Here is a 15309-nt window from a genome sequence, read left to right as displayed (position 1 = left end):
CATCAATGACATTATAAAGATATAAGATCTTAAGTGAGTTTTGCCACCTGAAAAATAATAATAAAAGAAAAATAAAATCTTCAAAAGGATTAAGTGGAACTCAATGGTCTGTTGTTGTTATTCTGCAGCCTCATTTAGCTTACCCACATTACTACCCGTCCAAAAAGAGCGAAATATTTCATTCCAAAAACTTACTTCCAGCTCCTTTGCTTCTGGCAGTAGAGTTTGGTCAACTGTGATTGGAAATTCAGCAGAAGCTTGAAATCCAGATAAGGGCAGTTCTTCCTTTACAAGATCCTAGAAGATCTAACACCATAAATCATTATCACAGATTCACAATGAAAAAAAAATTCAGAACACATGGAAGGCAATGTGCTTGCTGTTGCACTCACTCAAGGTTCTTCAATTTTTATTTTTGCTGAGATTTTATTTATTTAATTTTTTTTTCCAATTATTACCTTGGCAAATCCTGCTTTTTTACAAAATAAAATATGAACACTTGATCAATACAAATACTGTAAGGAAGAGAAAATATACAATTGGCAAAGCCAAAAAAAAAAAACTCTTCCTACTCCAATCTAAATCAGGAGAAAATGCCGAAATAAAATTTCCTCCATTTTCATTAACTATGAACATAGGTCAGAGATCAAGTAATGCAGAAGGCTGGAATAAACAATTTGACTCATTTGCTTTATCAGTTTCAAAATGGGATTCTAATTCCTAACCTCATGTATCGGGCTAATTACACCTTTGCCTGGCAAAAATCCCACCAGGACTCCTATATAACAGGAACACTTCCATTTGGCTGCTGCATGGTCCCCAGTGGTTTTCCTACAAGACGAACAGACATCACGCATATGTACAACTTACTTGCCAGCTTTATTGCACCATAAATAACATGGAAAAAGAAAACAAATGAAATACAAAGGGAGTATACATATGCTGATAAACGAGTGGGTTCCAGTTAGCTCAGATGATAAAGTCTTTTATCGTTGAATAAGAGGTCTTTGGTTCGAACCCTGCCTATACCAAAAACCGATTGGTGCCTGATAATAGGAGCAATTATCATGGAGTGGATGGCATAGGTTGAAATCCTATCATATCTATCAAATACCAAAAAAAAAAAGGAAAGAAAGAAAGAAAGATAAACGAGTTGTGCATATATTTGTCGGTAGCATTGCTTCTGTAGAAGGGATGCAAAAATTTTAGATATTGAACCTAATAAGGCCTATAAGTTGTGGTAAAAACAGTTATTGTCAAAATGAAGTGAGCTCATTCACAAAAACATTGCACCCCCTTATGAGCTTAGCAAACAAGTTCCCCCCCCCCCCCCCCCCAAAACCAAAAAGCTCCTAATTTGTTAGCTTAGAGCCAAAGATCATGCCTAGAATTCCCAGAAATGAAGAAATTTATATATTTATTTGATAAGCAACAAATGAAAATTTTATAAATGTGGAACTGTAGTAAACCTTAGCAATGGACTACCTGAATTGCCTGCCAATGAATAAGGCTTTGAAAGATAGTTGCTTCTCATCGATCCAACAGGAGCAGGCTGAGGCCTCAGAACATTATCAACAGTAAACTGATTTGAGAAGCTACCAGCTGAGAGGTATCCTCCAGATTTACCCAAGTATACTTCCGAACTCTGTGCAAGAATTTGATCAGGACTTCGCACAGAAGACAAGGTGTTTGTATGTCCCTGCTTTTCAAGGTATAATAACAGCTTTATGTTCCTTTGTAATAAATTCATGCAATCTGCAGGATGTCAAGAAGTGTACTGATAAAATAAATATATGAAATGCATTAATCATAGCTTTATGTGGCTATATCACATATATAAGAGGTTCATCTTAAGCTTCTAATCTCGTTTTGTTATAATTACTAACATCAAACATAGAGAGTCAATTAGTCAGCTATTATATTGCAGGAATTCTAGAGCTACGACAACAGCATTACTAAAATGAGTAACATTGTAAAAGAAGATATGTTAATAACAATGAGTAGGAACTCTGTGAATTTAGTTTTTTTTTTTTTAGAGTGTGAATTTAGTCGATAAGCCACTCTACATCTTTTTCTTTTTTTTTCTTTTTTCCACTTTCTATATGCTTAAAAATATGAAGAGAGAGTACAAAAAAGGAAATTTTCAAATCACAAACAAAAAAAGAAGATTCATAAATTCATTTTACATGCCTTGCACCCTTTCTTGCTATTCAATTAAAAGTAAGCAAGATATTGGAAATTGTACAAATGTAGCTTTCAAAAAGTTTTAAAAAAAGTGATGCCTTGAAGATGCATAAAGACTCGATATTTCAAATGATATCTCTTTCATAAATTTCTATTGATAAAAGAACAAGCCACGTACAACTCCCTGCAACAAGTGCATGTGTACACAATCAGCCTCGGAAAGTAATAAAGAACAGGGACAAACCTTCCTTTTGAGCTTGTCACCCATTGTTTCAGCAGAAGAGTCCCTTGGAGATGAAGCTTGTAAGGGCATCGTGTTTTCCTGGATTGTTTTTGAACTTGGCATGTCACTGCAAAGTTCCTTAGTTGATGCCTCACAATAAAGATGATTAAGTGCTGAACGGAGACGGTTGTTTCTTTGTGAGTAGTATATTTTGGTAGCAAGAGGAACTGGAATATCTGATTGGATTACATCACAATAATCATTGTCACTGTGGATCCAGAAAGCACTCCAAAGTCAAGAAAACAGAGAAAAATAACTAATACATGTGTATTAGGCTACAGGATAGTAGTTGCAATACTCTTCAAAATGATTCAACGAAATAATATAGCAGAATATATATATATATAGCAGACTATATAAACCAGACCCCCAAAAAAAAAAAAAACCTTTAGTCGGCAGGCACGATTGATGGATTTGCCCACACTTTTTATAGCCAATCACACAATCATTAGGCATTTCACCTTCTGAATTTGTCCCTTTTGGAGAATCCCTGCCTGCACACAAGCATGGGAAACAAGTTGCACATGAATATACAAAGCAATATCATACATGAGTACCAATATCTAAGTGAAAATATGTATGAATATAGTCTGATATATGTACCATAACAACGAATTGAAAATTTCCAATAAAAAATGAAGTTAAGATTGAAAACTGACATTCTTAAAAATTGCAATGATTAGAATTACCGCATCTATTACTCAACAGTAATTGTGGTCTTCATAGATTTTATCAAGTAAGGATATATAGACAACATCTAAAGCTGAAGAAGCATCACTAGACGTAGTCATTAGAAGGAGAGCCACAAGGATAAAGATAAAACTAAGAGATAGAATGCAAGAGGAAATTTTTCTCCCAAGTCCCACCAAAGACAATATAAGCATCAGATAGAAAGCTATTGGTGACAAAATATATTAATAGAAAGCAGAAGCTATTGAATTACATTACGCTTTAATAATTCAAAAAAATTCTAGAATTTCCATAAGATTGATGATATATATATATATATATAATGCAAGTGGAAATTTTTCTCCCAAGTCCCACCAAAGACAGTATAAGCATCAGATAGAAAGCTATTGGTGACAAAATATCTTAGTTGAAAGCAGAAGCTATTGAATTACATTACGCTTTGATAATTCAAGAAAATTCTAGAATTTCCATAAGATATAGGTTCAACGCCTATAAGATTGATGATTCATATATATAATTATAAGATTGATGATTCTTGATTTGATAGGCATTACTATTTGACTGTGTATGCATTAGATAAATGATACTAGAGACTATTCTGCTCTAAAATTGCCAAGGAAACAGCATTACTTCAACAAATATAAATTTAGCCTTACAGGGGAACGCATTCAACATACTTGTGCTTTTTGTAACTACAGATGCTGTTTCTAGATCATTTGATAGAAGTCCATGAGCAGTCGTTATCCTACAAGAGCAATATAGAGAATGCATAATATATTAAAACCAACAATAAAATTTCATAAGGGTCCATAGAAGTAGCATGAATGAAGAATTTTTTTGAACTTTTTTCATTGATAAGTTACTAGGCACCAAATAGGCCTTGAACCCATCACCTCACCTTCCAACCCGTTCTTTTGCAATTAGCTCAAAAGAACTTTGATAAGATCTCTATCTTTGACTTCTTTATTGAAAAAGGTGTCTTGAACATAAGAATGCAATATTTTTACGGGTGGCATGAGACCAACCACAATGTATAGAGAATAGATGACTTAATGAAACAAATGAGTACTCTAATGCACTATGGATGTTCAAAATCCAGATATAAATTTTTTCAAGTACTTGAAAAATTGCAAATAATCAGTATTCAAAGAATTGTAACATCACAGGAACAAAGAAAGCATACAATTTAGAACGTTTTGTTGGAGGAGGCATTACACAGGCTGAGTGGTCCATATTTCCAGAAATAACTCCTGAAACATCCATCATTGATGCTGCATCTGCACGTGCTGAGTTTCCTTTAAAAAAATCATTAAAAAAAAAAAGTTTAATTAACCAAGCTAGACTGAAACAGTGAAGTCTATAACTTCATTGCAAACACAAACCTTTTTTTTTTTTGATAGGTAGGGAAAAAAAAAAGTTTGCGCTTGCAACAAAGTTATAGACAAACTTGTATGCAGAAAGTAAACAGTAATGAATTATTAACAAATTTACAACATATGCTAGGCTATATCACTAATCCGAAAAAAATGCAAAGAAAAATGAATACAACTTTAGCTTAACTCAAGAAATCTGCAGTCCCAAGTCCCAACTGTATGGGGTTTGCTGCATGATGTTTATAATGAATAGACTAAATTTTATGTTCACAGACAAGACTACAGATTATTTATTTAAATGAGAGAAAAAAAAAAATTGACTGCTTATGTGAGAAAGCATTTCCATGAGAAGCCACACAGATACACAAAGAATTAAAGTTCAGTTGCCTCTACAAACATTGAACATATCTTTTCAAGTTGTAGGATACAGTGGTATATTTCATCACCATGTTTACTCTACCAGTGAAAGGTCTAGCAATATAACAATCATTTTTTTTTTTTTGATAAGTAATATAACAATCATTTAAAAGGGAAGGGGGACAAGAAAAGGATGAGGGGTCCTTTATAATACCATTTTAGTCAAAGGAGTTACTAAACATCATAAGCATCACTGTTTACAGCAGTAACTTAGATTTTAAAGGTGTTTACAGTAATCAAATATCTCATCTACACCACAAACATCAAATAGAATACAAGGTCACAGGCCTCTTCCATATCTCATTATGACATTTTTTACAAAGTGTTCAAATAAAAATCTGTGGAAGTATCTCCAAGGAGGCCTGCCATAGTAGCTGATGTCCAATCTTAAAGGTTCTAGTATAGTTCCTATTTCTTTTGTCCTAACCTTATATACATTAAACAAGAAATTTAGAACAGTTATCTACTGAATTAATCACCAAATCTAGCTACAAGAAATGGTTGAATAATGGTTTCAATCTATGGACTATTTTTCAAACTTTTTTTTTTTGACAACTGGAAAATTTTCGATCAAAATTTTTTACCTTAGTTCTACAGTAGCATAACATGTGACCTTCAATAGCTATTAGCTGATCATTAGGCTGATCCTATTGTCAATGGAGGCTAATATTACACTTGATCTCTCAAAAAAATTTGAAATCCAAATGCAGGGCAAAAAACTAGAATGAATATAAATAAAGGAAATTCTTATGGATAATTCCTTTGAATGATATAGACAAAGATATATATCCCTTCGCTGATATGCTTTATGTTTGGAAGTTCTATTCTCAAAGCATTGATGTGTTTACCACCATATATTGATTAGAGTAACAATGTACAGGTTTCTCTAATTCTTTCTGATGTACCTCTCTCTCTCTCTCTCTCTCTCTCTCTCTCTCTCTCTCTCTCTCTCTCTCGTGATTTTGGATTAACCTCAGCTTTTATCTTTCTTAATTATTACTATTACTATATCGAAATTTCTTCCCAGGAATTTCTTCAGTTTATATTTTATGGCTAGAATATTACTAAATAGATCAGTTTTGGCAGGTGGGGGATCATTTGCCATAGGTTTTACAGCCTAGAGGCAAGTCCAAAGGACACTTCTTTAAAAAGGTTCCCAAGTTAAAATATATATATATATACACACACATAGGTTTTACAGCCTAGAGTATATATATTACTGAATGGATGTGAGGATGTAAATTAGAGCAAATGATGTTACTTTTTGCATCCATGGCGAAGGAAGCCATTCGAACTTGACTCCCCAACTGGTATTCAGATGCAGCAGTGTCATCGGCATCCACGGGTTCAGACTTTTCTTGCTCCCTAACTGGAGTAGCTTGGACTAAGAGATGTCAAGAACCATAAAAAAAAATTCATCCAGCAACAGAATATAAAATTCAAAACTCAAATAATCCAGAAAATGTTTCCAAACAAAACAATAGATTTGCTAAATTGCCCCAGATATTAGGGTATTTTTCATTTCAGGAAAAAAAAAATGTAAAAGAAAATATTATCATAAGAGAAAAATTGTCTGAGACACCAAGAAGCTTGTCATTTTAACCCGTGCAAGATTTTTCATTTTAAAGGATACTAGCATAAGCAGTAAGTAATTTCTTCCTCTCCTTCCTTGGAGGTTTCCTGTTCCCTGTACTGCCATTAAGCTCCAAAATAACTTCTTCTGTACAATTCAGTGACCTACAGAGTTCTGAAAAATAAATAAATAAAAGGAAAAAAAGCCACCTTCAGTGAAGCACCAGAACCAACATCCACAAAGACTTACAGCTAAGATCCCAACTAGTAACATTTGGCAACCGATTGGGAAACACCCCATGTAAGTCAACAAACAATAAGTTCTAAAAGAAACTGGGTCCTCAATTAGGTGTGAAATTGGGGGTCATGTACACATTTCATCACATGCAGAACATATCTATAGCTCTGTGACTATTGCAATGACAATCAGAATTTAGGCAATAACCAATAAATAGGAATTACTGCCCAACAACCCTTTCCCTTTTTGTACAACTTCTATTCTCAAATTCCATGTAGGTGCATGGATATGTTTTGGCTGATTATAAAGCATGCGAAGCGACACTAAGACTAATTTTCTAAACCAAAAAAATTTATTAAAAATGAAATAAAAAAAAATGGGGAAGGGAGGGGGAGGGTGGGAAGAGCCTCCAAACCTGCATGAGCCGCATATTGACTGGCCTTTACTGGCTTCTTGCAAGCATTGCAACATACCTGGACATTCATATAAAAGAAGTGAATATAAATCTTATGTGAAAAGCAGATCTGCCATGTGAACAAATACAAACAGAATCCAAATCGATCACATTTCTCAATTAGTTGATGTAACTAACAGGTCCAAACTTAAAAATGTACTAAACAAGCTACCCTTGTTTTAGGTGAGGTATTCATCCAAATTCACGTAAAAACCTGTCCTAACAAAGGACTCTTCAATATGAAATAAAGAGAAAACATACTATGACTATTTGACACCAAAAGAAATAAGCAACAAGGTTGAGAGATTGCTAAATCAGGCATAAGACTACATTTTAAACAATAACAGTTTCACAGGATCATGTGATTTTTTCTTTCAAAATCTGCTAGAAGCAAAGGCAAAGCTTACAGCTTGCCATATAAACCCTAGAAGCAAAGGCAAAATCTGCTATTAACAAGCCTTGATCTAAGCCTCCATTTTTTTTTTTGGGTCATTATCCAGGGATGCACTAGTCCCATTTTATCTTCATTATAGTAACACACAAACCACTTCTTTCATATGCAAACCAATGACTCAAGACCATAGATCATAGCAACTGCTAACTACAAATCATCACGAATTCACGCAAACTTCTTTGAAAAGAGGGTTAATGTAGTTAACCAGATGATCAAGACTAGTTTCTAATAATTTCTGTTTGGAGAAGCTTACTAAATCATTACCACACTTAGCAAAAATATGCAATTAAATAGTATCTTACATGTGAAAAGGAATCAATACACTAGCATAAATTACAGTAGGCTCCCATATGATCGTATTAGATATTTTGCAAGCATTTAACACCCTTCGCATGCAAAATACCCATCTTGTGGTCAGAATTATATTAAATTTTTTTTATAAAAAAATTCCGTATTTCCTTTCAAATTTTCCCATATGATCAGATTAAAGATTTTGCAAGCATTTTCCATCGTTTGCATGCAAAAAAATGGCTTGAACTTAATAGAAATTCTATTTTTCCTTCTTTTCTTTTTTTAAGTAAAGAAACATTTATTGCAAGAAGACCACTTCGTGTACTTTTTTTTTTATCAGACTACTTTAGGTACATTTGACATAAAGAAGCCTAAAGAATCACTAATAAGCAAAAATTTAGAATTTTCAAATATCACCCAAACCAACTAAGGGGGGAATTTTTTTTTTTTTGATAAGTAACTAAGGGGGAAAAATATTGTAACCTTTTAGGAGGAAAACAAAAAAGGCAAAGAACTATCATGTATATATGAAAACAATCTCTACAAGACCAGCTTCTATACCATAATGTCATGAAGCAGTAAAATGTTGATAATAAAACGATTTATAAAGATGCCAAATCTTACCAAATGCAAAGGTTCAGACATAGGCTTCAAACCAAAGACATGCATATCTGCAAAAGGAAATCATCAAAAAACTTCAACCAAAGCAATAAGGTCAGAATGCCCCAATCTGCCACTTAATTAACCCTATGAGCATGATTTCTTTTATATATATATATATATCTTTGATAAGTAAGTTTTGGCCCCAAGGGAGGGGGAAGGCATGATCCTCAGTTGAGTTTGCTACTCCTTGGGATTAGTTTCTTTTGGTGTGGGGGGGTATTTGTTCTTAAACAAGGATGTCCACAAAAGCAACACAAGTCAATTGAATCTGGTTAGATGAAATCTATGTCACATTGCACACATAAAAGTATGATATATTGCTCAAGAAACATCTTAAAAGCATTGAGGGCTCAGTTTTGTGTCACATGGGTTCTTACAAATGAGTTTTTTTTAATAAGTAATGTAAATTTTATTGCTATCAAAAAATAGAGTCACCCAAGTATACAAGGAGCATACAACTTGGGGACCAAACAAATCAGTCACGCAAAGTACATGAATCTATCAATCAACAGCAGAACATAAGGACTAACTATGCAAAACTGTCATCCAATCCAACAAAGTTCTAAAGAAAAATATATTAAAGATCAGGCATAGTTTTCTCTATGTCTTCAAAACTCCAGCTGTTCTTCTCTGTCCAGAGACACCACTTCAAACATTGTGGGGCAGCCATCCATAAATGACCATTCAGATGACACCGAAATGACCTGGCCAACATTTTACTGCTTCATAACACTGTTAGGCACTGATCAAGGAATTTTTTTTTTTTTTTCCAATAGTACAAACAAATGGAGAAAAGCATCCATTCAAATATTTTAACTCATCACAGCTTGGCATTGTGAGCTTAGAGTTTAAGGCTTTGTCAGAAGATGTAATCTGCAATGAGAAGGAAAAAGCAGCAGAGCTTTCACTCTACACATCTTTTTATTTTCTTTCATTCTTTCTTAATTTTATATATTTTGAATAGCTTTCCCAAGACACTTCCACTAGTATGTATCAGCATGGCCTCTACATAGTAGTTTCATCATTTTTTGAAGGACTACTACTGCTCTCTTTTTTTATTGATGAGTAAATCAATTATATTAAGGAAAAAAGGATGGTTTTAACCCAAACTGAACTGCCCAGTCCAACTGGGTAAACCTTACCAGATTTCAAGCCAGGTTTTTTTACTTAGAAAATAGTGTATTTTAAATCATATGAGAAAACGGGCTGCCCAAACTGCCAGTTGCTGAACCATTCACTGGTTTGACCAGTTCATGGAATTGACTTTTTGTAAAAATTGGCAAAGGATGCCATGGGGTTTCAAACCTCATATAGGCCCCTCCCAGAACTACCATCATGCATGGGAAAAAATGGGTTTATTTGCATTATACCCAACAATTCCCTTAAAAATCAGAATTAAAATGAATCTATGAAACATACAGACTAGATGGTCAACTTCCATCCCAAGACAATTATAAGAAAAGGGGTCAACAAACCATGGTTTCATCCTCCCTACTGACAAACAATCATATCCAATTTTTTGTTCCCAATTAAAATGAATGCCACGTTGCTAACATTCTTTAATTCATTTGATACAAAAATGTAGTGTTTGCAACATCAAATGATATTAAAAGTTAGGCCAGAAACCCGCACTACAATCACCTCTTTATTTTAATGACTGCAACAGTATATGACTTTCATGTAAAAGGAAAAATGATCATTAAATTGAAGTACATGCAAAAAAATGTTGGATATAGCGCTTCAAGAAAATTGGAAAAACTACCTTCTTCGTCAAGCAAATTTGCTTCATCTGCCTCACGTAATTCTCTACAGATGTATTGAGCAGCTAATTTCAGGTGCCCAACTTCCTCTGCCAAAGGAGGAGGAAGATGGTGATAAGAATTCAAGTTAGAAGTATACATACATAAAGGGATACACACACACACACATAGATATAAATCAAGTTTAAAAGTTGAACAGGTTAATTTAAAAACAAATTAGCTAAGTTCCCATTATTGGAAGCCTTCATCATTTCATAACTTCTGGCATAAGATTTCTACTAACAAGCTCTTTTTCATTCCATATTTTCCAAAAACTAGAAACACACACACTACACAAATAGAGAGAGAGAGAGAGAGAGAGAGAGGCGAAAATTCATACAAACAAAAGTTTAATATGTTTACTAGCATAGATTGAACATACTATCTTGCACATTACGCAAACAGGTGAGACTATAGGAAGGCCGTATAACTATGAAACCTCATGGTAACCGTACCTGCCATGGTTTGCGAGTAGCTCCCAGCTGCAAGAACCCTTGCCATGACTGCCATTCTCCCACTTCCACCAAGAGAGCATACCATTGAGAAAAGTAACTTGTATATCTGTACGCAAAAATTAGCAAAATCAGCAGAGAATGACCATTTTGTTTCATGAATGAGTGAATTTAACCCCAAGGGGAACATTCAAACCAGTGACCTCCGCTTAATGAAACGCAATCCCTGGCCAATTGTACTACCCCTTGGGGTTGGAATGGCCAATATTAAATTGTGAACAACGATAGTATTGTAATCCCAATTACATCAGCATTACCACATATTAATTGCTAATCAACTCCATCTAACAAAACAACAGACCATCACACACATAATCACAGGTACACTCGTAGAGCAGAGAAATTCAGAAAGCTCATGCTTTTAAATAATATTAGTATCAGGGTTTTTCATAAGAATGCATTACACAATCTGACTCTGAATGCTGCTAGCTTAAATTAAAATAGACATGCTATAATATATCTATATGTTACACATAATTACATATTTAAATAAATAAATAAATAAATCTGTCTTAAAACAATTTCCACTATATGCTTAACAAGAATACTAACTTGACTAAACTTTGATACTCTTATTGGCAATATAATTGTTTATTGTTTCAATGTGTCTTATTACATACAATAATAAAATTATTGAAATTGGTATTCTTAGTTCCATACTCTAATGTTTATAATTAAACATCTACTTTTCATCTTTATATTATGATACTGATTTTTTTCTTTGATCTATTAAAATTTTTATATCATTGGGACATTTAATGAAGGTATAGTACACAAATCTTACATTTCAAATGAACAAAAAAATAATCATTTTAATTATTTAAATTACATGAGACAATAGATAATTTTGTTTGTTAGTTTGCTTTTCATTTTTCAGATACATAAGTGAAAGGAGGAATATAATAAACATCCTCTCATTCATTTACTTATTTTTTATTGTGCTTGAAAACATAGTTAAAGTAGGAAAAGTGTACTAAATATATTAAACAATTAATTAGTTGGTTTTTTATAAAAAATATATATATATATCTTATGAAATTATACTAAAATAGCATTAGAATGCTACTAAGTCGGATTTTTATTTTTTGATAAGTAAAACTTATTAATAACGAAAAGAACTACCCTGGTACACTAGACGTGTGCACCTGGTACAACAACAACAAAAATACAAGAAGAAACAAAGCTAACAAATGCCCAAAAAATCCAAAAAGTCTAAAGCCTCAATAGTAAACGCCGCAGAATGTGAAGTCCAATCATAAAGAGTCTTCAGCAAAGAATGCTTCAATTTTGCCACCCTTAGCTCAATCCCTGCAAGACAATGAGCCTTACGCTTTCTCAAAGACACCACATAAGACACAGAGGGGCTGCTTGCCAAATCCCACCAACCCCACGCTTTCCTATCTGCAGCTAGCAAATCATGCACCTACTTTGGCATTACCAAACAGACACCAAAGATACAAAACAACACAAACCACACCTCCCAAGCCATCACAATGTAAGAATCAATAATTCACATCCTCCCTATTGTTCTTACACACGTAACACCACTCCATAACAATGATGCCCCTCCGTCTTAGCCGTTCTTCAAGTCCCAAATTTTTTGTTCAAATCCTTAATATAATCGTGTCACATGTCTATTTACAATTTTTTAATTTCCAATTTTTTATGACAAATTTTAAAACATGTTTTCCATTCTTTTGATCCCGAATTTTACAATCAAATCCGTAATATACTCGTACAGAAGTCTATTTACATTGTTTTAATTTCCAATTTTTTAATACAAATTTTAAAATATGTTTGCCATTCTTTTGATCCCAAATTTTACAATCAAATCCGTAATATACTCGTACAGATGTCTATTTACATTGTTTTAATTTCCAATTTTTTATGATAAATTTTAAAAAATGTTTGCCATTCTTTTGATTCCGAATTTTACAATCAAATCCGTAACATACTCGTACAGATGTCTATTTACATTTTTTTTTTCCATTTTTATATCGAATTTTAAAACATTTTTTCCGTTATTTTAGTCCCGAATTTTTCATTCAAATCTTCTTCTTCTTTTTTCTTTTTTATGCCGAATTTTAAACATTTTTTCAAAACCTTGAACCAAATGACATACTATATACATTCAATCCCAAATATTACTCTTACACTTTACATTACGAGAACGAAACGCATTTCACAATTGCACGCATAATTAACCACTAGAAATCCAACAACACCAACATTGGCAGTATAATCTATGCGAAAACAATGTTTTCAGGATCATGCAATTCAGGCACAAAAGGAACGAAGAATCTAGATCAATTCACCAAGTTCAAAAAGAAACAAACGCGTACAATCCAAAGCTTACTCAAAGAATCGCATTCTAATAAATCCGAAACTTCAAAATTCACCAAATTCAACCGAAGAAGAAGAAAATCTCACCTCAATACGCGAAAAAAAAATATCTCCACGAAAACACACTGATTGAACCCCGAAAATCTTGGTTGAGGATTCGTAGAGCTGGAAACGAAAACGACGATCTCCGTACAAAGAAGTGGAGGTGATTGCGAATGTGAGAGAATAGAGAAAGCGTGGTAATGGTGGAAACGGAAACCCTAAGAGCGAGAGAGAATTTGATTTTGCGAAACGAAAGCTGTGTTTTGCGCTCTCTTTCTCTCTCTCTCTACTCTTCTCTCTCCTGAGGGAGGAGAAGAGGGAAGAGGTGGCAAAGCTGAAAAAGAAAAAAATAAATTCTGAATTGTGTTTGTGCGAAGTGCGAACAGTGTTGTTGTAGTTTTACAACAGAAGCAAATTTTGGGTATGTGTAGTAGTAGCAGTAAAATATTTCGATTTATTCGAGGGGAACCGTCGTCGTTTTGACTTCCCAAAACTCCTTTCAATGAAGATTTATATTTAAAATAATAAATAAAATAAAGTTTTTGGATAGTACAGGTACACTTTCGCATTTTAAAACTCTTATTGTTTCACCAAATAATAGATCACTCACTGACCCACCACGCTACTTTGTCAACAAATTTGAGTGTGAATGGAAGGAGTACCATCAAGTGGTAAAAAAAAGTTGATTTAAACAATCGTCGATAATATATGTTTGTCATATTTTTTTTATAAAAGAATTCTTATATTCTGTAACGGAGTGTTTTTGCTCTCAAAATGTATTAAAAAGAGATGTCAAACAAAAGCACAAATAGAAATAGGTTACTTATCCTAAATTCATATTCAGGGAATTGATATAGGTTTTCAAAGAAAAAAAAAACTATATTTTGGCCTGGGTAACCATACAACCCACCACTTTTTATAAGAAAACATTTATTATATATCATGAATACATTTCAAAGCTAATATTTAACCCTTTTTTGAGAACATGTTTCAAAACACAAAATCAAACAAGCCCCTAGAGTTTATCATGTTTCTTATTAGGTCCCATATTCATAATTTTATCAATTAAAGTTTTAAACTCAATCGTTTCAATTTAAAATTTGTGTCTACCATTACACACTTTTTGTGTGATAGTTACTCCGTAAGTATAAGTGTTTGTAGAGTGTGGAGAGTAAAGGTCAGGGTTCAAGTTCTTAGGAGGGAGTTTTACACATATACACTTAAATTAGACTATAATATAATTTCTATCTTGTATTTAAAAAAATTTGTGTCCATCTTTAATGATGCATGGCTTTAAATGGCGCACAGTCACGTACTACATCTTGTTGAAAAAGGAGTTTCATGCTTGAGTTTGGATGGGTGGGCTGATTAGTTTATGAATTTTGAGATATAAGAGTGGGCTTCTTTCTTGCTTTAGGATTTTTTTTTTTTTGGCATATTGGATTTTGTTTTGGTGTCACTTGTTATAAATATGTGATTATGTGTGTGCCCCCAAGTTTCTTGACCGTGGTAAGTTTGGCCATGACTAACATCACAAACGATAACCCTTGACCTTGATTACATAAACTATCCAATACTTGGAGTGGCCATTATGTTAAGGTTGCGTTGTGGTATCTTTAAGAGATATTCTAATTATTCCCTTAATTGGAAGATTAGTAGGAATGCATTGAATGCTTATAAGGGAATGTCCATTATATTTTGTTCATATTTAGGGGATATTCCAATAATTCTTTGTTTGGGAGTTTATTAGAAATTAACTGAATGCTTATACCATTGCATTCCATTTCTTCCTAGCATTCCTCCATTTTTTAGGAGGAACACTTGTTCCTCCATTTGGAGGAGGGAAATGAATGAAATGAAAATAATTCATTTGGAATATTCTTTCCATTCATTTGTTTGAGAGCTTGAACGAAAAAAATTGTTAGATAATCCCCTTGATTTAAAGTTTAATGAAATGTTTACTAAAACTTCCAAAATACTATTAATACATTCCG

The 15309-nt window shown here is 33.3% G+C and overlaps 1 protein-coding gene across 1 annotated transcript; it reads right to left on the bottom strand.

The window, feature by feature from the left end:
* Positions 1-398: 398 nt before the first annotated feature.
* LOC142625745 (uncharacterized) lies at positions 399-13712 on the bottom strand. Its single transcript, XM_075799456.1, has 13 exons — positions 13361-13712; positions 10874-10979; positions 10382-10468; positions 8581-8627; positions 7173-7230; positions 6581-6694; positions 6209-6331; positions 4341-4452; positions 3835-3902; positions 2854-2961; positions 2429-2643; positions 1486-1699; positions 399-831 (listed from the first exon to the last, which is right to left on the bottom strand). Exons 2-13 carry the CDS (start codon positions 10956-10958, stop codon positions 779-781), a joined length of 1284 nt encoding a protein of 427 aa, XP_075655571.1. The 5' UTR covers positions 10959-10979; positions 13361-13712; the 3' UTR covers positions 399-778.
* Positions 13713-15309: the final 1597 nt, after the last annotated feature.

This window comes from Castanea sativa, chromosome 2, assembly GCF_040712315.1.
Source record: "Castanea sativa cultivar Marrone di Chiusa Pesio chromosome 2, ASM4071231v1".
NCBI classification, from domain to species: Eukaryota; Viridiplantae; Streptophyta; class Magnoliopsida; order Fagales; family Fagaceae; genus Castanea; species Castanea sativa.
This window is presented reverse-complemented; position numbering and strand designations above follow the sequence as displayed.